A 27,579-nucleotide genomic window follows, 5' to 3' on the forward strand; every position below is an offset into this window, starting at 1 on the left:
AGGATGACAAGTCACATCAATGAATGAGCAACACCAGCCTTTTGTGTGCGCCCAGCACACAAGCGCCTCTCTGCACATATATGTACAGTATGTGTGCATATGCTAGCAGGCTTGTATTTCTTGACTTGGTTTCTTTACCTCTGGCCCAATTTGTTCCCGTTTCCTCACATGCCTCGCTCCCGTTTCATGTGCAATAGCACCTGTAGGGAGTCGGGCACTTACATAAGAACTGGGACAAGGATGATGAAGTCATAGCACAGATAGCTATCCCTGCTTTGCGTTATTAAGCAAATAATAAACCGGCCTCTGCACTCATGGATGCTAATCACGTTCTAAATCCTTCTTTTATGAGTTCAAATATTGAGGGAGTTAAACCTAGTCTGGGTCGAGATTCTCCAGGTCTCTCGCCGCGGCTTTCACCCTCCCAAGCCACTGAGAGCGGAAGCTCCAGGTCACGTTCCCGCCATCCCACACAGTTCCTGAGAAGAGCGCTTGTGAGGGAGCCCGGGCGTCAGACCCAGTTTATTGCCGCAGTCTTTCAAATGACACACTGCAGCATCTGCCCGAGTTCCTGCAGCACTCACACACACACACACACACACATGTGCTGCAGATGCACATTTGTCATAAACAATGATGAAGCTCCTTTTGTCACATTTGAAGGGGGATGAAGTGGTTCCACCGGAGCTGTTAGGGAAAGTCTGTCATTGTCAAACTATTTTTTTTTTTTTCACAATGGAAAATCTGTTGATGCTGAAAGGCTGGTGATTCTTTTTTTCCGATATGTTGTTATGGAGACAAATATTTGGCTGAAAGCAATTTCCACAGTAAAGTGAAGTCACACACGTTGGGGAAGGACTTTATGCTCATATCACTCAGTAAGGTATTTTCACCACTGCAAAAAGGTTCTCATCCAGAAAAAAAAGAATGCGAAGGTCAGCCAGCAGGATTCCTGCTAGAGGCTGGTGGATCATGTCCTGTTATCTGTCAGAACTGTGATGCTCACCTGAAGCACCTGCGCACTTCCTTACTCTGCTTCCCCCAGACTGTTGGAGAAATGGGAAGTGCAACTTTATAAGGTAAACCAGGGCGCGTTTTCACTAACTACTACTCTTTTACACGTTGCTCACATCCTGCAGCATTTGTGCGTTTGAGCTACAACAGAATACTGATCAGTGAGTGAATTCACTCCACGCCAGACAGCGTTCTCACTCTTTATAACCGTTGTGTCTGCTCTTAAACGGCGGCATCAGTATTCTGTTCAGCCAGTGACCCAGGCTTCTCCGTTACCAAGGGATACCACATCGGGAATCAAGTCCCTCTTGAATCATTCTGGCTTCTCCGGCAGTGAAATGAGGCCAGAGAGACAAGAGGACTTTCAAAATAAAATCTGGAAATAGTTTTCAGAATGCGCACTTTTGGTTGGGTGAGCTGATCATCACATCACTTTACCGTCTATGTGGTGTGTGGTTAAACCAGCAGCTGACAAGCTTGGCCGCACAAATACTCTGCAGAACCACCCACCCCCTACAGATTACAGTATCAGGCCACTGTAGGCTGCCTTGAACTGATGGTATGTCCACCATGAGCTCTATTGTTCTCAGGTTGCTTTTGTCTCCTATAACAGCTGCTGCTGCCTCTAGCTTTGTCCAGTTAGGGCCCATTTGGACGCCTTAAGGCATTTTAATGAGCCTTTTGAGGATTTTTCTGGTTCCGGCACCTTCTCTTGAGTGGTGTAAACGCAGCGTCGGTGCTCCAGCGTTGAACTGCTGGGCTGATCTGGTTGATCATTAATCATAGACTGGATATGTGTTTTCCAGTTTCCACTGATGTCAGAATTAAGCCTTTGGACTAAATTTCCTCTCCTGTCATATTTCTGTTATACTTAATGGTTTTCACAGGTTTAATATTATGACTGTCTCTCATTTCAACTTATTATCAAGTCAAGGTCCGTTTCTCCTGCTTTTAAATCCTTTAAGCGCACGACTGGTTCTAATGTTCTGCTCCCTCCCCCATCTCTCATGACAGCACTTCCACGATGGACGGAAGGCACAGCAGCACATTGAAAGCTCATGGAAACAGCTGGAATCGGTAAGTGACCTCATTAATCATGCCAGGCCTGTTCCCCGTTGACGAGAAGCAGTCCCCATTGGACAGTTGTTAATGCCCGAACCCAAAAGACTTATTCTTAGTATTGGTATTTATAGATCGGGAAATTAGATTAGTTTCTTAAGCATTACTGGTTATAGGGACATAAAATTAACATGAATTAATTCTGACATCATTAAAAAAGGTTGAAAACAGTTTAAAGGCCCAAATAGAATTTTCAATGCTTTATTTAGAATGGAAAGGTCATCTTTAACACTCCTGTTTAAAAATAATGAAAAGGTTTTGAATGCTGCTGTCCTACAAACTTTCACCCGGGGTTCCACTTCCCCTGGTGAAAGCGTTTCTACCCGGAAGGACACAAAACCCGGCTTGAATCCAGCCCTGAGGATTGGAGTGGCCCAACCCTGTGGCTAAGCCACCAAATAACAGAAACGGATCCTTCCAACTTCCTGTTTTATAATAGCACAGCAGCTACTGCTTTTAATTAACGCGGCCAGGACAGAGAAGTAAAAATAAAAGCTTTCACTGAAACCATGCGCCGCAAAGGATGATGCAAGAACCAGAAGCAGCGGCCAGGATCTTCAGCTCCAACGCCACATGATGCTGAAGCACATGCTGCGTGAGGAGCCTTGTGACTACCAAATACATCGTCGAGAAAAACAAGGCTGCGCATTCCAGCAGGGACGAATAAGTGAGACAAGGCTTTGAATCAAAAAAAGGGAAAAACAAAGTCGTGCAATGATTGCTAGCTTTGTCTCTCACCGGAAACTTTGAGCAATCATTACTCAGAACGGAGACAAGCACTAGGAAAAGCACCGGCGTTTGCAAATAACATACAAAACTTACATCAGGATCTTGTAATGTATTCATTCTGTTGAGTAGCAGGCTGATAATGTTAAGAATGTTTTACAATCCGAGGAATCTTTTTAAAGCTGAATCAAAACGAGCAGAGAGAAGGTCGGGAAAGAGTTCAGGTACGCCGCTGTGCTATCAGAGGTGCTACCAAGATAAGGGCAGATCTCTGATTTCGTAAAGCAGCAGAGAAAATGCAGAGAATACCACTTCTTATCTCTGCCTGGCCCCTTTGACGGAGGAGGAGAGCATGAGAGGGAGGCATAGCAGGCCTGTCCTCCTCAAGCTCGCGTCTGCATTCAATGATTCCATTGTGCGCGAGGCTGATATTTACAGTTCAGAGTGCACGCCGGCCCCACAAACGCCGATTGTTTCCTCGGAGTGGTCGAAAAAAGGCTCAGATGAATGGTTGTTTTTCCGTACACAAACGGCCACTATGAACGTTTATTTAATCTGCAGCCTGCAGACTTTGACAGGACGCCGATTTGCTCCGTCAGTAACAAGCTGACCCCTGTGGGACACAATGGGCCGCCTGAGACGTTGGTGACGCGTGTCGGCGACGTATGACGTTAACCACTGTACTTATTTAAAGGTCACAGTTAAAGGTGTATTTCCTCGTTCAGTAGAAACGGTTTTGTTTTATCTGATTTTCTCCTTTTTTTTAGTGCAAAAGAAAGTTCGAGAGGGAGTGTAAGGAGGCCGAACGAGCGAACCAGCACTTTGAGAGGATGGACGCTGATATTAACGTGACGAAAGCAGACGTGGAAAAGGTGGGTTTTCCATCTCTGTCCCGTGCACCGGACACAACCCAGCCATGCCCGCGCTATATTTAGCCTCTTCGCCTGGCCTTCATCAATCGCCAATTTCCTTCTAATGTCGTGACATTAGATCTTGAGCAGGAGAGCGCTCCATGCCAGCGACTGTTCGCAAAAGCTGGCATAGTGTCGCCGACGCGGTTGGTCTGCTGCTAAACAGAGCAGAGCGCAGCGCCCCCATTTTCACTGCAGAGCCGCCAGATCATGCTTAACTGTGCCGTGCCCGGCAACGGTGACTCTTCATTAACGTGCATTTTTGTGGTTTACATTCATGACAACTCTCCTTTTACCCGAATCATCATCTCTGTGATTATGTTGTTTTAATATGTAACAATCAGCTGACCTACTGGACTTGTAGTTTGAGCCTCCCGGGGCTGCAGCTGACATCATTTCCTGTTGTCAGAAAGAATCAAAAAAACCTTCAAGATCTGGGCCTTAACCCCCCCTCAACGCCACACACACACACACACACACACACACACACACACACTGCTCCCCTGCCTGCAAGGCATCACGCGTCAGCAGCGTATGTTTTTTTGCCGCTCGATCAGCTGTGGGAGCAAAGATTAGGCTTGGATTTGACACAGTTGGGACCCGATTATTATGCAAATATAGGCTGGAATAAAGAGCCTTTTCTTTGCACTGTGGACACAGAGTCGAAGGGCAGCAAAAGGCTTATAAGCTAACGCTGAACTCAGCTGGAAAGAGCAGGAACAGCAACTCAAGACGCCAGTCACGAAACAAGAGTGTCGCTGTGCCCGATAACACTAATTTCATTTACTGAGGCATGAAAGACTCACACAGAATGCTGTTGTTATCCTGCTGGTGTGATGTAGCATTGCTCTCTGTACAGTATGATGCAGCCAACAGCTCCACAGCTAAACCTCCAATTGTTTTCCTTCATCTTTCCCTATTTCTTCCTCTTTTGTTGTGTTTTTGCAGCATGCCTCAAGTAAGAAAAGGTTTTTTTGTCTTGCGCTGCCTTTATGAAATATACCCACTTTTCCAAGATCACATCATCACTTCCAGCACATCTGTATTTATCAGTTTCCCCTGTTTTTATTTGTGTTCTATTTCACTTCAAGTCTGTGGTATCGATCCTTTTAGCTCTAGAATTTTAGAGCTTTAGGAAGCATTGAAATGGAAGTGTGTCTGTTAATGTATCAACTCAGATATGAGCCATCACCGTTAGCTGTCAGTAGCAGTAAATGAAACCTGCCGCGCGCCATCTGATCGGGACGCTTTGCATTTGGTTGAGTTTCCCTCTGTAATGTTAAAAGGCTGCTTTTTATTGAGCTGAGGTTTCCTCTGCAGCTGCAGCAAGCCTCCAGTTTCCTCCACTCTTGGCAGACAAATCCAATTCTGAGGGCTGCCGTTGCAGCTGCGGTACCCGCGGCACTCAGTGCAGTCGTTTAAATGATCGTACAGATGTCAGAAGCATGACTAAGTCCTCTTCATCACTTCCTCTACAAATGGCAGTTGATCAGAGAGTGTATTTATGAGTGCGGCAGCTACCCTGTTGACTCACCTCACGCTCCAGGAAGTGCATCTATGGCGACTTCCTGTTTAGCTGGAAACAGCTAACAGTCTTTTTTTTCTGTGTGTGTTTGTATATTTATTCTTGCGCCATGCCTTGAAGCGAAGTTCCCTTAAGGTAGGTCCAGAGGACCAGGTTGTATCTGTTGGACCGCACTGTCTCGACTTGTGTCTCCATCAACGTACATACAGGAGACACACTCACACACAGTCCCACGAGGCTCCCGTCACACGCCCTGTCCTGTCTGACTGTGATCTGCTCTCTGTACGGTGGCTTGTCCGGCTGTCTTCTGCCAACTCTAGATAGAGACAGATGCAGCGAGGCGTGCGTAACAGACAAAATTGATAATTACCCCACAACGGCAACAGGAAGTGATGTGGCTGCAAGCACCGCCCCTTTTTTCTGGTCATTGCAACAAGCGATTTCATAATCCAGCACACTTTGCATGCACCTGCATCATCATAGCACTAAAACACGGCCATCGGTGCACGTCTTCTGATAGAATAACCAGATGGGGTTTCTATGTGGGATTCTGCCCTTCCTGGATTTTACATCACCTTTTTTAATCAGGCTGTGAGGATCATTTTCCACATTCCTTCCTGCGCTGGAAAAGATGTGTCTCCGTATCTGGAGAGTTTCTCCCCTTTTTCCGGAGCTTGTCATCTGTAACCCACGTGTGTCTGAAAGACTTAACTTTACCCCCAAAGTGGTGAAAAACAGATGTGACACTGTTAAATGTTCCTCCACCACCACGGCCACAGGATCAAGTCCCCATGTTGTCGCTTCTCACCCCAGATAAACTAATAAAACATTATTTTTGTGCGACGCAACCCGGTGGAAAGAGTCCTCAGCTAGACACATACGCGCACACACGCCCTATGCTGCCGGGCTGAGATAATCTCATCTCCATCTGCTTGTCTTGGATCCGTAATAGGCTGCTCCTGCTGTGTCTGTGGCCGTCTGCTTTAACTCTCTGAGACTAAACCTTCAGAAAACGCTCGGCATTATGGACGGCGAGGACAGACCAGGCTGGACGGGCAGTCTAAGGCAGTCGGCACAGGCTGCCGCACGTCTTTTTATGTGTCTGTTCTGGCCTACTTCCAGTGAAAGCTGTACCCTGAAGGCTGTGGCCGGTGCCTGACGTGGTGCTGCACCTGTGACTGCGCGTCTGCACACGCTCTGCGTTTACGTGTCTACATGTGCACGCATGCACGCACAAATGTGTCAACACGTATGTTTTTATGCCGTGGCCCACCGACTCTGTGTGCGTGAAACCCCTTTTAATGTATCTGTGTAAACCAGCGGGGCCAAGATGTGTTTGTGATCCCTGTTTACGTTGTGTTTCTTTCTCTCCGTCCTCAGGCCCGACAGCAGGCTCAAATGAGGCAGCAGATGGCTACGGACAGTAAAAACGATTACTCCTCCTACCTTCAAAAGTTCAACCAGGAGCAGAATGAACATTACTTCACAATTATCCCCAATATATTCCAGGTAAATAAACCATCAGCCCACTTTGTTTTCCTGTCTCTGCTGCACAGATTTGTTGAGGCTCCTGCTACTACTTTTATATACTTCATATCTGCCATTTGTAATAATTAATGGTGCGTTCAAGCGCAGTCAGCGGTAAATGAATTTGGTGCGCTCCACTGCCGAGTCAATTCCAATAAAAACAAATTCTTGCGTGCATGACGCACTAAATGAGCCACAGTTGAATGCTTGCCGTTCAGCTTCTGATGTTTAGCCTATGTAATATGTGCGATCTTTCTCAATCTAGAAACTCCAAGACATGGAGGAGAAAAGAATCGAGAAGCTCGGAGTGTGTATGAAGACGTTTGCAGAGGTCAACCGTCAAGTGTTGCCCATCGTGGGGAAGTGCCTAGACGGCATGACCAAAGCTGCGGGGTCCATCGAACCCAAGACTGTGAGTCTACCTAAGGAGATATACGCAGACACAAGCACAACCACATGTCGTCATATGGGGGTTTTATTCACTCAACCTGACTGTCACGGTCCATGCACCGCCGCTCAGGATTAGCAAGTGCACCAGTTTCTTTTCTTTTCCTTTGGGGACTTTTGCCACCTTAAATAACCTACCTGAAAAAGTGGCAGTATGAGTAAGAGGTGTTGAGAGAACAGCACCAACAGAAGGACCAAATATACAGTGACCTTAAACACACGCTGCCGTTCCCATTTTAAAATACTCCTATGGGTTTTTGTTCCCTAAAAATAGACCTGGGACCCCCCCTCACTCGTGAATGGCAAATCGCTTCCATATGAATTCACGAGAGGCTCATTGCCATAATAAAGTCAACATCCTGATTTTCAGCCACAGACAATGCTGGCGATTTGGGAAACATTGGGAGGGAGCGTCCTGCTGCTTTGATATGCACACTTAGTTTAGAGTGGTATTCACTGTCCTGCGTGGCTGCTCTCCATTTCATTAGGTTAAAGAATGATTCAGTTGTTGTCTTTCTGCTGTTTGTGAATAAATTCATGCCATATTCTGTAAAAATAAGGCTGCCTTCAGTAGCCTAGTTAGCCTGTTTTCATGCATTAATGCGGGTTTTACACTGTTATGTGGCCAAAATGTGATGATTGTACCGCAACAAAAGTCATGTTCTGAGAAGATTGACCTTGTAGTGCTTCTGAGAAAGAGCTTCATTTCCTCCAATGAGGAAGCCGTTTTTATATTCGAATACTCTGCATGAGTTGCATTCAAGGAGGGATCTTCATGTTGGCCCCGAAAACCCATCCCTCTATTTGCTGATATAAATTGTACGTATGTGCGTGTGTGTGTGTGTGTGTGTATGAGAGCGTGTCTGTGTGTTTGTGGGGGGCCCAGCTCCAGGGAGATGACACTGAGTCAGGGCACGCATATAGTGTGTAGGGTACACAACAGCAGCTCCTTGACCCCTGACCTTAACTGTCACCTTATCAGTGTCAGATAGGCTCATGCACGCTGCACATGATGAATGTGCTCTTTCCTGCCCCTGGTATCCTGGCTCTGTCCCCGACCTCCATGTGTTTGTCATAACTCCAGCCTGACACATTTAGGTCTTTTTCTCTTTGTTCTGGGGCCCAAAGACGAGTGTCTCCCTCTCTCTTTTCATGAGTCACACAGACAAAAACCTACGATAAACAAGAAAGTCTCCCGGGACTATTGTGTTCAATCTTATCTGCAGACTTGCTGATTAGCTGGACAAGCTAAGCAAACACAGATTTGACTTTTAGCCATTGTTTCATCTTCTTGTTTGATATTTGATAAAATATAAAAAGCCAAACTGTTTTATTGACATGACTTTCCACGTACCAGGACTCAAAACAGGTCGTGGAGTCCTATAAATCCGGGTTCGAGCCTCCGGGGGATGTGGAGTTCGAAGACTATGGCCAGGCGATGAAGAGGACGGCGTCCGAAACCAGCCTGTCCAACTCCAAGGAGGGCAAGGAGAAGTCAGCCAGCAAGAGCAAGGGCAAACTGTGGCCTTTCATTAAGAACAAGAACAAGGTAACGCATGAATACGTACTCAACACCCAGCTCCATTTACACAGGCTGCTTTAGTTTACTGAATCGTAACCTGTTGGGAGGTGGAGGGCCTTTGATATGATATCATCTAAGACTCTTATCAGTGATTATGTGTTTAATGTTCTTCCATATTTGTTGTTTGATTTGAAAACTTATTTTAAGCTCAAGCAGTTCGTTCCTATTTGCCACTTTTTGTTGTTATTATTCGCCACCCGTTCTCCCCCCTCCCCCACCTGTTCCACGACCCTCATGGGAACCGGAGCCGCTCTTCAGTAACACGGACTAATACACTCCTAGCTTCACCTTTGGGATGGATAAGCTGGTACACTCACATTAACTTGATTTGAAAATAACAGCCTTGGTCTCACCGCTGAGCGGTGATCGGCCGCAAGTCGCATCCATTGATTTTACTCATCTGGGACGCTGATTGACTGGGACGGTGGTGGGTTTGATTTTGGACTGGAGGTTGTGAGCGTGAGCGTGCGTGTGCGTGCGTGCGTGCATGTGTCAGCCAGAGACAGAGAGGCTGGAATGAAGCACCAGTAGATAAGAAGTCTCAGCAGCACAGTCAGGAAAAATGGGTGCAAAATACCCAGAATTCTTCAGCTTATGTGATGCATTTAAAAGAAAGTGAATGAGGTCATGCAGAGGAGTGTTGGCATGCATGAAAGCATAACAGACATTGTTGTAATAAAGGCTTTATTACCTGGCAGCCCCCGGGTTTATCCATCACTGTGCTCACCCTGCGTGCTGGTACAGCTCCTCGCTGCTTCTCTTCCTCCTCAACTACTGGTTGTTGAATAACGCAGGCCGATCTGTCAGGAACAGCCAATCAGACCTCAGGTTGGGCCGCCGCGGCGCGTCTCTGCTTAGCTGGGACGCGGTGGCGTCAGAAAGCAGGGAGGTGTAGCAGAAGGTAGATTCTGCAGTCAGAAGTCTGCATGCGCTCCCACTAAACCCCTCTGCTGCTGCGGCCGCTCGCTTTAACCTCACGCGCTTCCTTCTCAGTCCGGGATTTTCTTCTTTTTAACTCTGTTCGTATGTTTTTTTGGTTTTTTTTAATGTTTAACTTATTGGGGTGTTTTTTACGTAACAACTGCTGAACCAGATTTGACATTCCTTCGGTTGTCTTTTGTGTTTTTTTCCCCGTTTTTTTTGCTTGTTTTTTTTTTTGTCCTGTGTGTTTATTCTTTTTTAATATTTGTCGGGAGTCTTATTTATTTCGTTTTGTGTTCCCTTTTTCCTCCTTCCTCTTTACTCGTTGAATTCTCGCCCCAAATCTTCCATGTTTTTCCTCCTCCTCCTCCTCCTCCTCCTCCTCCTCCTCCTCCTCCCCTCCGCCACGGCTCTCTCTCTTGGTAGCTTATGTCCCTGTTAACATCCCCCCACCAGCCCCCACCTGCCCCCCCAGCCTCATCCCTGCCCTCACCCTCTGCTGTTCCCAACGACCCCCAGTCTCCCAAGCAGCACAAGGAGCCCCTGTCAAACCGCCTCAACGACTTCATGGCCTCCAAACCCAAAATGCACTGCCTCCGGAGCCTGAGGCGAGGGGTAAGTGTGTGTGACGTGTCTGCCGAGCTTCATGCATGTGTGTGCGGTTGTCTCTTCACCTGTACCTGAGCTGAGTCCCTGGATACACTGTATGGGTGAAGCGACAGGAAGCGGATCAGGTGTAACAGTCCTGTCTGGAATTACCAGATGAGAAGGCCGAAAATGTAGATTTTTGATTTTAAAAGTTTTTCTTTAAAAAAAAAAAATGAGGCCATCAAAAGTTCCTGGTGGGACTGTTAACCTTTGAACCTATTTTTCCATTATATAAATATATGAATGATATCAGTGTAGTGCGGAAGCTTCACTCATACAGTGCTCAGGCTTTAGCATGCTAATGTAGTGCACCAGTGTAAATCCACGCTATCTCCTCGACTCACCAGTCTTTCCATCTTGTCTCTCCATTCATCACACTGTCCCCCCCTTAAAGAACATCTGCAGTGCTTGAAAAGTTCCTGCAGCAGCATGGAGACTGCACTCCGTCCCTGCGCATTTGTCTGCCGGCTGTGCTGGAGGCAGAATGTTTTTGTTATTGCACACGATGTCAGGAAAGAACAGAACCTGGTGGGTTCAAACCGAAATGAGGGGTCAAGGGTGCAGCGGCAGGCCAATTGTGTCGCCCAGTGTAGGGTGAGAAGGCCGCTAGGGTAATTTTAGAATCCTGCTGGGAGGGCGGGTTCTGCTTTGTGCCATCATGGAGTTTGTCCTGTGCTGTAATGGAGAAGCTGGGCCGGGTCAGGTCCCATCACGCCTCTTCCTGCACCCCTAAGGTCCCCCCGACCTCGTGGCCGGCCGGTCACTCACGTGTACCTTCCGCTCGGCACAAATAAAGCTCGTTCCGGTGTCACGTTTTAAAAGGGCAGCATTATTTAGAGGAAAATATTTGTTTGAAGTTATGGTAACGTAGTGTCTCCGAAAGGCCGACAAGAACAGCACGGTGCGAAACAGGGCGCCACCAGCCTGCCGTAGAGGAAATGACTCAAGGTCAGCAGGGGGAAAAAAGAGAAGTGTGTTTTTTGCAGCAGCAGCAGCAGCACACAGATATACCAGGAAGTACACGTTTCTGAAAGCGGAAGTGCTGAAACAGCCCCCAGTAGAAGATAAAATCATATCTCTAATATGATAAATAGGTTGTTTTCGTCCACAGATCAGAGGGATTAAAAGCAGACTCTGCTGGCACATTTTAGACACTGAGGGTGAATGCCTGTGAAGTTTAAGAGACCCTTTGATTTCTCAAAAAGTTTCAGTTGCCGTTCTTTTCCAATTTTGATTTCAATTTTTCGCTAGCTTAAAAGTGGCCGATCCAGTGAGAGCCGTCAGCACCGCTGCTTCACTGACACCAGCACTGAGGGCTCATGGGTCCAAACAGGTGCTGGTCCGCTGTCAGGGCAATTCCTCCTCTGCTTCACAAACATGCCTGCAGCCATCTGGCCAACCGAGATAGCCATCAACACTGAAGTACCACGGCTACAATATTAGGCTAACTTAAGCGCCTTACAGGCATTCGAGTTACGACATCTCTGAAATCATCTCCTTTTTTCTCTGTGGGGTAAAGAGGCGTCTTTGTGCATCATTGGCCTTATCATCCACAGCAGCTGTGTATACTGTATATATATCTATATATTCATATCAGTGTTTTGTGTGGGCTGAAAGAGAAGTCCGACGTGTCTTGGGAGCCAAATTAAGTCCACGCATACAGTATAAGAGCTTCTTACAGGTTGTTTTCAGAGCTGCCGTGTTCTCTCTGACGACCACTGCAGCAGCAGTCGCCGCGCTCGCTCATTTATCACAAAGAGCTCATGAAGAGGACGCTGGGCCGGCCCACGTATGCCTTCGAAGCAAGGCAATATGTTGTAAGTGTGTGCGGTCAGCAGGTGCGTGTTGGTGTGCGGATGTGCGTGATTAGCAAATGCCATGTAGAGCGCATGCATTAGCCTCTGGGATAAAAATGCTAAATGACGGCGTGGCAAGGAGAGTCTTAATGAGGTGAAACATCCTCACAAACGAGGCTAGTGTCTGTGCCTGGCTCGGTGTCTGTCACATGACTCCGACACGTGTCGTCCCCGAGACGAATGATCGGAGAAGATAGTGACATCATCCCGCATTGCACCCATCAGCCTCGGGCCTTCCTGTTGCTCAGCTCAGGGCTTCCCCATCGGGCAGCTCGTGGGTGGGGGGTGAATTCACAAAGTGTCACCAGCACCTTGTATTCATCTCACCCCCTCCCTGCGTGACGAGATGCTGCTCGCGCTTTGGGTCCGAGCGCAACCGGCAGTACCCAGAATTCACCCCTGCAGAGCTTCTGTCGTGCTGCCTCATCTGTTTGTGGGGGCCGGAGTATTTCTGTGTTCGCTTCTGTCTGGGATTTTTTGGAAAGTTTAGGGGGGTTTCCTTGGCCTCATGCCTCAGCTTTACAGGTTGAAAAGGAAAGTGAATCGGTGAAGCAAACAATCCTGCATGCAGTGAAGCACATGAGGATCATCTGACTTTTGTTTTTAAAAAAGATGCAAACCGAAATAAGGGACATCAATGAGCTGTGGTGAGGGGGGGTTCACGGAACATGCCGGATAAATGACAAAACTGGGCATTCCTATATCTTATATTAGCTTTAAATGATGAAGCGTTGCTACATCTATCATAGCCAACCTGCTTCTGTCATTACCTTTTGGTTTATAGATTTGAGAACTTTTTGGGAGCATGATGAACAGCTTTCAGAGATTTTAGCACAGCCTAAAATAGGTTCCCACTCAAGGTTTATGAATTTTTCATTCCCCATACGTCAGGGAGGCGTGATAGCAGTCTTCTCCCCCACCTCCATCTTCTGCTTATTATTAATGTGCGTGTTTAAATAAAACAGGGAATGCAAGAACAACACGGCTACGTTAGCATCAAGAGACTTGAGAGTGTAGGTGCAAGCCTTTCCAGGTGGATGGGTTTATTAGTGGACCAAAGGGCGCCGAGCTCTCCAGGGCTGCAGCCTGTGAGCCTCTAACAGGATTAGCAGTCCTCTGCAGCAGCTCCACCAGCCCCTGGTTGTAAACAGGCAGCTCCCTGCTCTGTTCATTGTATTCAAAACTTCCAATCAAACGCTCCAAATCATCATTTACAACTAGTTGAGAGCTGTTTGTCCTTTTTTTTTTCTAAATCCACAACCCTGGACATGCACACCCTTCTTCTGGAACTGTGGGTTTCGTCTCTGCAGCGTCTCCTGTGCGGCGTCCTCCCCCTTGTGGACGCGTGGTCCATGCTTTTGACCCCCTCTGCTGTCTGCTGCGTGTCAGTGTAGCGACGGCAGAGATGGAGAAGTAAAGGGCGCCCCTGCCCCCTCCGCAGCCACCTCCCCTCTACTTCTCTCTTTACGTTTGTTTTCATCTGGCTTTGTGGTTTTATCCCTCCTCTACACCATTCATGTGTGGAATGTGGGCCTCTGCGCCACCGTTTCCATCGATTAGAAATGCTAAACTTCACCATCTTACAGAGGAGCATCAGGGCGTCCAGTCCCAGGCCTCGATGCCTGAGTCCTGCCAGGATTTCTGTCCTACCAGGCAATCGACACCAACCTGGGATCCCACTTTCCTTGGTGGAAGCTTTTATCTGCCTGGTGGGACAGTAAACCCGGCTGGATTGTGGCTCTTGCAGACCTGGTCTGGACACCCCTGCAGGGGCTAAAATTTGAATCCCTCATCCATTACGGGCTTTTTCCTCTTTTCCTTTAATGGTGAAGTTTGGCAACACGCCATAGAGCCTTCTCATGAAAACAATTTGCTGTGATGTTTTCCTGATATTGAATTTTCTCTGTCTCTCTCTCCTGCTCCTCGCCATTTCTCTCTCCTCTCCCCCCATGAAGCTTTCTCTCAAGCTGGTAAGCATGACCGTATAACCAAACAACCATCGCGGCATGACGAGAGCGCGCATGTTCTCCCAGTAACTCATGGCTAATAACACCCCCCTGGTGTGCTCTCTTTGTTGCTTTGAATTTAATTTTGTCATTTAATTGTTTTCCGCTGTGACACAACGGACCCCAGACTCATGTCGTCTCATTTGTATGTTATTTTGCTGTTTGTGTGTTTGTGTTGTGGTCGTGTCCCCCGTCACGTCTCTCCCAAACCTTGTCTGTGGTGCAGATCACACTCAATTCCCACGTCCGGAATCTCATTGAGGTGATCATACAAACTCTAGCTCGTCCGTTAGTCTGTCCGGTAGTCCTTCCTGTCTCGATCAGTCGTACAGTATTTGTAACACATACTAATCTGAGTTTAGTATCGGCTCAATCCCGTCCTTCCATTGCATGCTGACTCGATCCTGACAGTAAACTAACATGCAGGATATCAATTACATTCACATTAATGTTTCTTTTTAATAGCACCAAGGGATCATTCAACTATTTTCATAGATGAACACACATTTAAAGACCTCTTTAATATCTGTGCACTCAGCAAGAAGCTCCTGAAGCTAATCCACATCCTTTAATCCGGTTGAGTGATGGTGTAAAAAGATTAGCTGGTAAAATGGTGGGCGTTTATTAAATGTACCTAAATCCTTCATCAAAAAGTGTGCAGATATTAACTAATTCTAAGACACAGGCCTTTTTAGAGCATCAGACTTTTTAACTTTCATTTATTTCTTCTAAACACATTCATCCATCCTCATTTAGGAGACATTTATTACAGTATCAGGCCACAGTCAGGTGAGAATGTAGATGAAAACATGACTCATTAACAGTGATGGAGCATGATCCTGCATGAGATTCACACTTTTGTTCGTCTGCATGCCTGGTGAGGGCTGCATGCCGTCACGGGGAGAATGGGTACGGTTGCCAGGGTGACCTTGCCGCCGTGCTCCTGTGTGGTGGATCCTGACCTCTCACCTGTAGATCCTGCAGCTCCAGCCTGTGGTGCCATTGTGACCCATCTCAGATCGCTTTAGGCCTTCACCTATTCAGTAAAGCAAAGCAGAGAACGCAGAGACAAAGAGTTCAGATGCATTTCTGGTCATTGTCAGACAGAACCTGTTGCTCATGGTGAAGTCGAGTTAAAATCCCCTGTTTCGCTTTCAGCCCGTCACATGACCCAGGTTTATCGGCTAGTCCTATTTGAAATTAAACACGACTGAGCTAGCTGCTGCAGAGAGCGAAGAAATGGCAGAAGTTTCAGTTCATCAACGCAGATCGATGTGGTCGTGTGAGGCAACAGAGAGGCCTACGGTTGGAATGTTCGACACTTCTGAGCGTTTGCCGTGATTCACAGCTTCTGAGTCTATGCATTCCTTCTCTAATGATTGTTGGTAGTAAAGAAAACGTGTTAATCAGAGCAAGCTGCTTTCGAAGACTTGCACGAAATTCGTGCGACATTAGCGGAAGCCATGACAGGATGTGGCCAAATGCTGCACTACATCCTCATTTGATTCACAGGTTACTGAATGGGTGAAGGGCCTCAAGTCTGCAAACCTTCAGTGTTTGTTAGAGAGAAGCTGCAGCGTCTTATTCAGGTCGACAGTGGTCAGAACACCACAGCAGCTCCACCTGCATTGGTATTGTTCAGTCAACAACAACCAAGAGGGAGATGGGTTTTTTCAAGTCTTCCTGTCGGCCCTTTTTCATTTGTTTCCTCTGCATCTGTCCACGTGCTCGTCCCTTCAGGGCTCTGGACCAGAAGACTTCAGCCACCTGCCTCCAGAACAGAGGAGGAAGAAGCTCCAAGGCAAACTGGACGACCTGAACAAGGACATTCAGAAAGAGATGGACCAGAGGTACTTTAGAGCACGCATGCACTCAGACCACAGACTCTGGGGATGGTCCTGATTTAAGCGCCGTGTCCTTGCAGGGACGCTCTCACCAAGATGAAAGACGTGTACATAAAGAATCCTCAGATGGGCGACCCCGCCAGCGTGGACCCCCGGCTAACAGAAATAGGCCAGAACATCGAGAAGCTCCAGTTGGAAGCTCAGAAATTTGAGGTGAGCTATGTGTCATGACACAGAGATAGGAAATAATGAGGGAAAATGTTCCAGCTGGATGGGGGGGGGGGGTCGAGTCCCCCACCCAACCGCCCATATTAGGATCAGAAGAGCTGCAGCTGGACACATGTTTACATGCTCAGAGTCATGGCCGACTTTAAACCCTTTTAAAGCAGCGGCGAGCGCTCGGGTTCTTCCCCTGATAGTCCAGCTGTCAGCTGTTGGCGTTTTTCTTTTTGGGGTGGGTGCAGGGCTGGTTGGCGGAGGTGGAGGAGCGGATGCCGTCCAAGAGCGACACACAACGGCGGAGCGTCCTCTACGAGACACAGAACAACACGACGGTGGGCAACAACTGTGCCCAGGACAGAGAGAGGTATGGTATGCTCTGAACAACCACCCGAACGGCGAGCGCGGAGGACACGACACGCGCTCACAGCATATTCACTGTGTATGTGTTGGCCTTTGAGCAGCCCGGACGGCAGCTACACGGAGGAGCAGAATTCAGAGACTCAGGTCAAAGCCACCGTCAACCCCGCATCCACCACGCCGGACTTCGATGACGAGTTTGACGACGAAGATTCCCTGCCCACTATCGGAACCTGCAAAGCCTTGTACCCATTTGAAGGTTAAATGTTTTGAATGTTTCCCCTCCGCACATCAGCCGGGTTTGGACCGCTTTTACTTTCGAACACTCAGTATAAAAATGCCTTTTCTCCTCCTCTCAAAGGTCACAACGAAGGCACCATCGCCATGGCAGAAGGCGAGGTCTTGTATGTCATAGAAGAAGACAAAGGAGACGGCTGGACGCGAGTACGCAGGAACCAGGACGAGGAGGGATACGTCCCCACCTCCTATGTCGAGGTCTTCTTGGAAACAAATGCCAAAGGTGCTATGACATACATTTAACTCAGCGAGGTCGTCTGGGCTAAATCTGGATGTGAGCGATTGACACGTTAGCTGAGATAAGAGAGCCAGAACACACATACACTTCCTGTCTGATTCAGAGGAAAGGACCAATCTGCTCATCGTGCCTCACGAGCTGTGGCAGTTGTGACTTAAGAAACATTCAAAAGGCTGCAAAGGAGCCTGAAATTGTTGCCAAGAGGTCTGTGTCGCAAAGCTTGTACTTCCATTCGCTGCAGTGCCACCTTGTGGCCAATCAAAGAAAATGCAATCCAAACGCGCTGATTTGTTTTTACTATTTAAGTTCAAGGTTTTGCTGTGCATTTATCTGTCTGATATTCCCAGCCACGTGAATGTAAACACCATATGAACTGACAACAATCATGCAAAGGAAAAGTCAACGCCTTACTTGTGGTCTGGTCGCTCGCAATCAGAAGCTAAAGCAAGAGAAACAGTTGTTGCACTATAATTCCTTCATCACGTTCACCATAAGTACCTGTCTGATTGTTTCGGCGATGAAGTCTTTGTTGATTGAGGCGCCAGTGGGGTTACATAAATTGAAATATGCCACAGAAGAAGGCAGAAGGATAATCGGAGCTGGGCTTGAGTGGGCATGGCGTGATATCTGCGTGATTTCGCTGCTGCAGTAAATCAGGAACGGCGTTTGCTCTTAAACCCTCTCTTTCATAACTCATTACGTAAACCTTGGTTTGACTCCCTTTGAGTTGATGGTCTCGCAACACAGCGTGCACGGCACGAAGCTCTCGGGATGCCGTTCTGTATCAGCCTTGTAAAGAGCTTAGAATGCACTGAGGAGGGAAGACTTGGGGTTTGGTTGTGCTTTTCTCGACATTATTCAGTATTTTAAGTCACTCTGAGACGGATGCCTCCTCCACAACCCAGCATCTTTCCATTTGAAGCTGTCTAACTTTTCTTTCCTTTCGTGTCTGTTGTTTGTTCATCTCCTGTCTGAATTGCAGATTCCTAAAAGCGAGAGGCCGGCTGAGGAATGGCAGGGCAAGCCTCAGGAGAAAAAACCACCACGTGCCACCTCACACGCTCAGAAATTCAGAGAAAAAAGAAAAAAAAAAAAGCAAGATGGCTATTAGAAAAAAACCTTTTAGTTTTCTAAACAGTTAAAATGGTCACAGTACAAATTACAGTTTGGCTTTTTATTTTCTTCCAGTTTTGCTTCTTAATCCCACTAACTGTGCTTGCAGAGCTCTGAGTCATTAACGTGGCTGCTCTGAATGGCCCCGCCCCCTTTCCCCCCCGACTCCCAGCATGCACTAGTGTTGTCGGGAATACTGATATTAGTGGTGAGATTATGTTGTTGATTAACAACGAAAAACTCTCGGTCGTAGTGTTTGGAATTTAGCAAACTGGGACAATTTGGGATTTAAATCTCATAACATTAGACCAGTATTGTGACAACACTATTACATGCACAATACACACACACACACACACACACACACACACATGCACACACATTGTGGTGGGTGTGGTCTTACATGACAGCCCCACCCACCTCCACAACTCCAGCTCTCCCATTGAACTCCACCATTTTCAGGTTGTCCATCCAGGATGAAATCGGTGCTAATTATTCTCTTGCGTATGTGTGTGTGTGTGTGTGTCATGAACTCAGCTGCATCAATCGCGCGTTTGTGTGTGTGTGTGTGTGTGTCTTTGGAAGACCACCCGGAGGGCAAAAGAGTGATGCTGTGCCGTCCACCATTGCACATTCTCTAAATTCCTGTCATGTCACTGCTGTCTGCTCCTCACTCTGACCACCACCTCCTCCTCCTCCTCCTCCTCCTCCTCCTCCTCCTCCTCCTCCTCCTCCTCCTCACCCTACTCACCTTCTACAACCTTGCCCCTCCCTCCCCAGGTGGCTCATCCACCCTCCCTATTTTATTGCCAGGCGGGAGGGGAGGGGAGGGGTGTGTTCCTCTCAGCGTGGTGTGCTGCATGCTTGCCCTGTCTTCCTCGTATAGCCCCCTCTGCTGGCAGCCCAGAGGAGGCGGTGTGGGGGGGTTCAGCTCACCCACCCACCCCTCCTGCCTTTGGTCTTTCTGTTCAGTTAACCCTCATTGTCTGTTTGTACTGTTTGACTAAACCAGAATGCTACTGTTTGAGTTCAGTGCCTGTGGTTCTTCTTTTTTTAAAAAAAATGTTTATTATTATTTTTAACTCTGTTGATTCAGAAAGCATGACTTCCTGTTTTTATTTTTTTTAACAACAGCTTCGAAAGTTAATCTCATGTGTCAGAACAGATCACAGGGACCCCCCCCAGAACCACCTTTATGGATGTATCGTGGGTTTGTTTTACAGTATTTGTTTGTTAAAAAAAATAGTGTTCTGTGTTTTGTCGTTAGTTTACAGCTAATCACCGTCGTTGAAAGGCTCATTTCACCCTTCTGGCTGTCTGACAGATTAAGACCCACAAAGATTTGAGTCGGTTTTAGGGAAGGACCACTGTAAGCGTCTACTGCATATAAAAGATACTGTGATCCACTCCTCCCTGTGAGTCTGGGACTTAAATGTGATCTGAGGTCTTAACTGGGTTTTTCAGAGCGGACGTCAAATAAGGACTGAAGGAAATTTAGCTTCTGTTTTTTACACTTCTCCATGCACGAAAGAGTCAGACAGAGACTCTGTCCACTAATTACCCAGGACGTCGTTTCACATTTGACTCCATTCAAAATTTCTCTTCTTTTAAAGCTGGAAATTTGTGTTGTAGCATTTCTTCTTTTTTTTGAATGGGACAAACATCAATAACAGGTTGCTTTGGATGAAGCCATTGCAAAATGCTCACCTTTCATGAACTGTGCGAGCGCTGTACAGCCAGACCACCAGACCCCCCCCTCAGTGAGGCCAATTGTGTAAATAAGATGATCCGCTGTCAGTCTGTATCTGAAAATATCAAACGCACCTTCTGAATCATGTAACAGCTCAACACCCTCATCTCTGAGGGTGGCAGAAGCCCCGCCACCGCCACCTCCTGCTCGCCGCCTCCACAGGCCTCCCGGGTCAGCGGCGCCCCACATTAACCTGCCTGTACAGTAAAAAAAAAAATGGCCCAATGGAATCAGAGAGAGTGTATATGAATATATGAATAAAGTTTTAAAAGGTCAAACCTCTATTTTAACTATTGAGAGTCTTACCATTACTTTACCTGCTTTTCAGAGTAAGACTTCCTTTCCTTTGTAAGGTCTACCAAATGGTGTGTTTTTGCACTTTTTCATTTGTGTCCCATTTGGTAGCCCACGCTTGTGTTTTCAGAGCACTGAATACTTTGTATTGTGTTTACTGTGCCAATTAAATATGCCTGGACAGTCCATCCTGTGTTTGCAGCTGACTTTTTTCTTCTGGGACTTAAAATACATTCATCTATATATAAGAAATAAGAACATAATTATTTTTATGCAGTTGAACACGATGTACTGTGTTTTCCCGCTTTTGTGCTTGTAGTTTATGTGGAGCTGTAAAAAAAAAAAAAGCCCTAGAAAAATATTTTTAAAAAATTGCTTGGTATGTTATTAATTTTCCGTAGTGATAAAACTGTTATATTGGCTTTTATAGATCAGAAAGTAATAAATAATGAGCAGCAGTTGGAGCAACGGATTGTTCATCTGGACAAACCGAACTGTGGGAAACTGGGATGCAGTTTCCCCTGTTTCCGTTAGATGGCAGTAAATATCCATCTAAAGGTTTGACTTCCAGACATGTGGAGCTATTCATTTTTCACCCGTTGCATTGTTCATTGACAAGGCTCAGAGGAGTGATGTGAAAAGGCAACACCCCCCTCCCCCCTTCCCCCCAACACACACATACACACACCCTGTCTTGGTGATTTTCACAGTCCCACTACGGCCTGCTCACCTTTGCCATCTCCTTCTCATCCAATGCGGTAATCCTCCACTGACTCCACGTGTATAGATTCGTCCCACAACCCAGATCAGCCTTGCAGCGCCATGAGCTGTGATCACACCCAGTTGCCCTACAGGAATATTTGTGTGCACGCTGTGCAGCAGATGCAGTGCTCAGCTCAGCCAACATGCTTTCGAGCTGCCAAATTGGCTCATGCCTGCTCCCTTGGATTCAACATGCTGCTCTGCATGTGCTGCTCCTTGGAATGGGGGGGGGGGGGGGGGGGGGGGCAAATGAATAGCCTGAGTGAATCCTAAGGGGCGCATGAGATTCCCTTTCCTGCAGTGATTTAGAGATAATTTCACTCTATAGCTTGGAAGTGGTTTATGTGCCAAAAACAGACTCCTCCTCCACGTTATGTGAAGGAGTGAGTGGAGGTTTTATGTTCTCCTCTAGCTCGTTCTCAAAAATAGCTGATATGAAGTTTGTTTTGAAACAAAACATGAAAAAAGATGAGCAGGGAGCTGGAAGGTGGGAGGAAATCAAACTCAAATCCTCCATGACCTTTGGAAGGTGTGAACCAAACTGATGCTTTTCTGTCTTCGCTGCACTTGCAGCTGCAGAACATCAGCACATATGTTCCCCTTTGAACTCGCAGTGGTCTGCTGTCGAGCCGGAGGTCATTATCTCGTGATGTCACTGACTTAATGATGGGTTTAGGGGCCTGGAAAGAGTTCCTCATAAGGAGGAGCAGGTATTGTGCTGGATGGAGCTCCTCGGCCTGCTGCTGAGCTGAGTCCTGAAGGATTTAGGCAACAAAAAAGGACATCTTATGTCCTTAAGGAGGGGATTCGACTTATACTTCCTTCCTCCCCAGCAAACGTTGGAACAGGCTCTTGTGCCCTTTAGAATTTATTATACACCAAAAAAGAAAGAGAAACAAACAGCAGCAAACTTTGATTTTAATTTGCTCTTTTGACATGGCAGGATTTCCCATTTCAAGCCACTGTTTGATCATCTCGCACCTCATCCACAGAGGATTATCAGCGACATTGTTAGAAATACAAGCAGAACTGGTCCAGACCCGGATCCCAACCAGAGATTTGGGCCACTCCCAAAGCAGATGCCAGATTGTATCCAAACGTTGGCAGGGGATGAGGAGAAGAGCTTTGACACTTGTCTCATTGTGAGACTACGACGCGAAAGATTTAGAGTCCCTTAAGACCCAAGGAGCTCTACTGGACCGGCGAAACGCTCAGGCACTCTCAGGGAATGTCTTGCTGAGCCTTTCCTCCTAAAAATAGAAAGACACTGTGTGATTGGAGCTCATTCAATTAGCTCTTCCCCTTCTTTTTTGGGAATTCCGCATCTGGTTCCAGCAAAACCAACTTCGGAGCAAACCCAATAACACAGGAAGTAAGGTTCAGCTGCAGGTGCGGGGCAAAACACTTTAAAGAATGCTTATTTACTTAATAGAGGGCGTAAATTCTCTGCATCTCTTCATTTGGCAGGTCATTGCGGTGTGTTTTACCTTCTGGCGCTGCGTCTGGTCTGGTGTTCGGAGCAGACAGCCTGATGGAGAAAGCACACGTCTGGGGATCGGCCAGGTCTGCCCCACCATTAGGGCAGGTAGAAGCGGGGGCATCTGGGGAACGCATCAAGGCCCTCACTTCTCGCCTCCTATGTGTTTATGTGTGTGTGTTTATGCAAAGGCCAAACAGACGTATGGCCTGTGTTCTGCGTGGTGGCGTTTGTGGGCTTTAAAAACTTTTTGCAGTCCAGCTGCACGTACACGCCGATTTAGTTCCAACTGCAGCAGCTGCTGCACGAGGAAACCTCTCTTGTCCTTTACGACGGGTTAGCCAGAAGACCCTGAGGGCCTTGCGGACCTCTTTTCAAGTCCCTCCATTGTTACAGCCTAGATAGGCACATGGTGGTCGGCCCTTAGTCTGCCTTTGGAATGGAATCATGACATTGAATCTGGAATTGCTAAACAACTACAAACAGTGAAAAGCACTCAGCTGTTGCAGCTCTCTTGGCCACTGGAAGGTTCCCCCCATTGGTGAGAGCCCGCTGTCAAAAGCCTTCCGGCCCCTCTAGTGTGAGAACCACGGCAAATGAAGCTAACCGCTCATTCGGCGACCACAAACAGCTTGGACGAATAAGTTCCACATCACTGTGATGCCGACAATAAATACACCGCGAGAGAATCACAGCAATCATAGCATCAATAATTTGTTAAACTGAAAACACATTTGCGCCGGTATATCATATAAGGACTTTAAAAAGCCTCAAAGACTGTTAAAAAAAAGAAAAAGGTGGTCAAAGAGAAGCTGGTTCCTCCATCTGGAACAGATATGCTGTCTGCAGGCTGAGTTTGGGCTCATACTTGTGCTAAAGCATCTTTTTCTTGGCGAAAATTTTGTCACAATAAGATCCGACCCAGCAAATCTAACGGCGGCCCGTTCAGGCTTCTGTCCGGCATTAATATGTCATTAGTACCATTAAAATAGAAGCAGGATAATATATTTTAGGTGGGGTTTCGGGAGTTGATTCACAGCACGTATCTGTTTCAGCAGCCGTAACTCAGAGCTGTGACAGCGGGGGGTCAAGGCCCTGCAAACGTGTGCGCGGCAGTATATGTTTACCCTGGGACAGGGGGAGCAGCAACACATACTTCTCACTTTCCCTGCAGCAAGCCTGTCTGCTGTTAGCCGCTCGGCTCGGCTCTGCTCTTTAATTAGCTGCTAATTAGACACATGGGTGTTCAACCGTAGGTCAGTGACCATGAAACATTCCACAGCCTCATCCATAAATATGCTTTCATCTGCCTCACTTGATTCAATTCTTTCGAAGGCAAATCATCACAGATTTGTGAATATTTGACAAGCAACAGTTAGCTTTGATGCTAGCGGGCGATTGCTCATGTTCATTCAAGTTAGATTCCTAGTTATTTTATTAAACAGAAGTTGTACGTATTCTCTGGGAGGGCTCAGGCTGTGTGTGCTGCAGTCTATGCATTGATTTCAATGGAAATGTACCGGCTCCACAAGTCCCTTCGGAGCGCATCCGGTTTATTATGGGGTAGGTCTCTGATCAGAGCTCGTCTGGATACCATACTTTGTGTCTTACAGAGTAAGCCTTTGACTTATTTCGGACAAAGTATCACACTTTAAAATCTTTCTGTTTTTGATGGAACTCTTCTGTTCATGGGCCTGCGATGCTATTGAGCTTCATCTTTCCAGCTGTAACTCACACGAGTTCTTTGTGTTCTTTTGGGAATGATCGCTCGAGTGCTCCTGTGGGAGCAAAGGTGGCAATAACGTAGTCATCATTTTTAAAGAAGCCCCGTGTTCTCAGGCTTACCACCGAGCCCAACGTAAGGCTAACCGCCATTGACATTCCGTGGCTAACCTCCCGTCTTGGAGTGGTAATTTGGTTTGAGTCAGAGATCATATGTTCGTTGGGTGTCACCGTCCCCTCAGGTCCAACCTCAAGACACACAGACCTGGTCGCAGACAGCGCGGTGGAAAGTAAAAAGCAAAGCGTGTTGGCAGTAAATACCACAGCATGAGAGTCAAGAATGCCTTTACCGTGGAACAAAGACGCGTTTGTTGCACTGGCGAGTCTTTGTAATCTTTGGCCGATTTCATCAGGTCTTTTTCCCCTCAGCGCGGCTGCTGCCGTGGCAGACCTCCAGACCATCTGACCGCCTCTGACTTACAGCAGCTGTACCATAGAGCCATCATCTCACCACCGAGGGCGGCCTAACCGCGACAGTGGCTAGCCTTCAAGGAACCCTGCGCATTTAAAAGAATACGTTTCACGCTGCCCTTCCAAAACCAACATGGATACATAAAGACCACCTCCCCCCCAACCAGGTCCTGGTAGAGCTCGGAAGGTTAGAGCAGGATACCCTTGTACCCTAAGTAAGGAGACCTGTATTCTTCTTGAACCACGACCATGTAATCAAGTCTCAAATCCCACATACGATGGCAGAGATATAGAGGAAAACCCTAACATATAAGGTCCTAAACCTCCCTCTCACTCATGGCAGCGGACTTTTGATGATGACAGTGGGTCGCAACAAACGTGGGTTTACCAGACTCAACCTGAGTGGCTCGTAGAATCGACCCCAGTCCTCTGCAGCGCACCAATCCTGCTTTTGGAAATGGAAACTGACATTGGGATAAATGCGAGGTATCCACAGGCCTGGGAATCCTTCTGGAGACAATTGGACATGTGATCACACCCTGCATGCACAGGCAGCCAAACGTAATCTGGTGCATCCCAGAGACATACGGGCTGTTTCCAGCATGAGAAAAGGAGTCATTAAATGAAGGATAAAAGCCAATGTTCAAATAACTGTAGATAGAGACAGAAAGTCACAGACATGGCTGATTCATGCTTTATATTCAGGAATTACAGGAAATGCTGCAGACATTTCAGTGACGTGAGAAGGTGCTGTTGTGAATCATATGGGCAGTAAAACTGGATGCCAGGCCATCTACTCCAGGGACTCTCTGTCTCTCTGAGTGGTGGCCTCCACCCTGGATGACCCAAAAACAGGATTTAATTAAGAGGCCCTGTCACCGCTGAAATCCCAAGCTGCCCCCGGGTCCGTAGATCTAATTCCTGTTCCATTTAATTCATTCCTATGGGATTCGACTTGTTTTAGGAACTGATGACCAATCACAAATTGTTCCCTGTAGGCTCCAGTAATGGGAGTCCATCAGAAAGCACATCAGTGCACACATTGAAATGAGGGATTTCTTCTTTTTTTATTGCTTTCTATCCTTTGAGAGTCAGATTACACAATGGAATGCACACCTTGAAATTAAACTCGCCGGGCTTCATTAATCGTGCCTTTCACATTCATTTCTTTTTATTTAAATTGTTTCACTTTCTACATTTTCCTCGTATATAAACACAAAATGAAGTGCTGCTTTCTTTAATCCCTCTGTAGATGATTCACAGCATCTGGTATTAACGTTTCCTGGCTCCTGCTGCTGGATTTCACAGCTCTGGATTCTTCTATGACGCTTCACATGAAGCTAGAATCCAGCAGAATTAGCAATGTGTCAGCTCACACAGTCCTCTTCTATAGATCTGCCTGACGTGCGGTAATGCTCTCTGAGTATTCGTTTGTGTCAGAAATGTCAGAACTTGTCAAGATTTATGGACATGGAGAGACTAGAGCAGGAATGCTGTCCCTCTCCTGTTTCTACCTTTAGCGCCCATGCAAATACCTGTTAGTCTCCACCAGCAGAACACCATCAACCATAGAATATCACATGTTTTACTGCTGCCTTCTGTTAGACGTGGAGCTCCTGCTGTTGGGTAAAGGAGGAGAAGAAGAGAGGAGGCAGAAAAAAACAAAACAGAAACTAGATTACTGGTTTGTTACCTTACAGATATAGGGCTCAGCGGGGTCAGAGGTCAGTGCACAACTATGGAGTCAATACCTGAAGATAGATTCACAGAGGGGGAGAAAGAGCGAGAAAGAGAGGCGTTGAGGACATCAAACACAGCACTTTAGCCTGTTAGAACAAGTTCAGTGATAATATTGGCACCAGTTAAATGTCAGCGTTTTCTTTTACTTATAGACTTTTCTTCCCTCTGAACTCTGCCTGCGTGGCACTCTCTCAGAATCTGGACTGGATGTTTCTTGGACGTTTATGTTTTATGTTGAAAGGCTCGTCGTCCTCCAATGTGTAGCCAGTTTTCCTTCCCCTAGTCCCCCCAGGTTGATTGCTGATGTGTTCCACCTGTACCTTGTTTCCCTGTGTAATTAAACCTGACCCACTGTGTTCTGTGTATCCCCCTATCAAAAGCTTCTCATGTTACTTCTTCTTTGCCTTTTTAATGTGACTGGTTTGTTCTGTGTTTTGGGATTTTTGCCTGTGTGGGGGTCTCGATTTGCTAGCTATTTTTACGAACACCCGCTTCATTTTGGATTAAAGTTCTTCCACCTCACTTCCTCTTTTGCACCTGGAATCACGCTCGCTAGCCTTCGCACTCTCCCACCTTTTATCTGCCAAGCTTTTGGACGGCGAGCTGGCCATCATGTCAGAGGGATTCGCAGATTACATGTTAAATGAATTAAATGCCATCGCATCAGTTAATTTTCAGAATAACAGAACAGCCCAAAGGTGCCACACAAATCAGGACAGATTAGCTTCAGCTAGCGGATCCGTCACACCACCTTAAGTAAAACCGCTCAGTGGAGGAAAAACAAAGAGGGGATTTGGATTTAAGAAGGGAAAGAAGCCAAGATTTACTTTAATTCAGACACAACAGAGACTCAAAAACAATTGTCCGTGAGACAATTGGTGATTCACGTTTTCTGATGAAAATGGCAACCTGTTTGTGTGCGCGTGGGTGGGCCAGGGTGGCTAAAGTGAAGTAATCTGATTGAGCTTGCGGTTAATCACTGCTTTTAATCTTCTCAGCACTTTTAGACA

At 46.9% G+C, this 27,579-nt stretch overlaps 1 protein-coding gene and 1 long non-coding RNA gene across 36 annotated transcripts in view; one reads left to right on the forward strand and one right to left on the reverse strand.

Moving 5' to 3' along the window:
• The window catches only part of fnbp1b (formin binding protein 1b), a 35,865-nt gene extending 15,280 nt beyond the window's left edge, over positions 1-20,585 (forward strand). For 3 of the 30 annotated variants that reach the window (XM_029837101.1, XM_029837081.1, XM_029837089.1), the window contains exons 5-19: positions 2,029-2,091; positions 3,627-3,731; positions 5,416-5,430; positions 6,676-6,804; positions 7,088-7,234; positions 8,627-8,818; positions 10,199-10,387; positions 12,145-12,237; positions 14,232-14,246; positions 14,509-14,544; positions 16,023-16,132; positions 16,207-16,339; positions 16,591-16,712; positions 16,798-16,964; positions 17,067-20,585. In XM_029837101.1, the coding sequence (XP_029692961.1) occupies positions 2,029-2,091; positions 3,627-3,731; positions 5,416-5,430; positions 6,676-6,804; positions 7,088-7,234; positions 8,627-8,818; positions 10,199-10,387; positions 12,145-12,237; positions 14,232-14,246; positions 14,509-14,544; positions 16,023-16,132; positions 16,207-16,339; positions 16,591-16,712; positions 16,798-16,964; positions 17,067-17,245 (1,695 nt within the window). In that variant the 3' untranslated portion in view covers positions 17,246-20,585. The remainder of the gene's footprint in view (positions 1-2,028; positions 2,092-3,626; positions 3,732-5,415; positions 5,431-6,675; positions 6,805-7,087; positions 7,235-8,626; positions 8,819-10,198; positions 10,388-12,144; positions 12,238-14,231; positions 14,247-14,508; positions 14,545-16,022; positions 16,133-16,206; positions 16,340-16,590; positions 16,713-16,797; positions 16,965-17,066) is intronic. The other 27 variants (XM_029837104.1, XM_029837086.1, XM_029837085.1 and 24 more) reach the window with 26 other exon arrangements.
• A 5,394-nt stretch (positions 20,586-25,979) lies between these two features.
• Positions 25,980-27,187, reverse strand: LOC105416549 (uncharacterized). Of its 6 annotated transcripts, XR_003888761.1 has the most exons (4): positions 26,716-27,187; positions 26,523-26,580; positions 26,365-26,448; positions 25,980-26,169 (listed from the first exon to the last, which is right to left on the reverse strand). It is a non-coding gene; the product is annotated as an uncharacterized lncRNA (long non-coding RNA). The 6 variants fall into 6 exon arrangements; XR_003888763.1 differs by having other exon boundaries at positions 26,528-27,185; XR_964597.2 differs by having other exon boundaries at positions 26,365-26,445; positions 26,528-27,184.
• Between the last annotated feature and the right edge of the window lie 392 nt (positions 27,188-27,579).

The sequence above is a fragment of the Takifugu rubripes genome, chromosome 6 (genome assembly GCF_901000725.2).
Source record: "Takifugu rubripes chromosome 6, fTakRub1.2, whole genome shotgun sequence".
Lineage (NCBI taxonomy): Eukaryota > Metazoa > Chordata > Actinopteri > Tetraodontiformes > Tetraodontidae > Takifugu > Takifugu rubripes.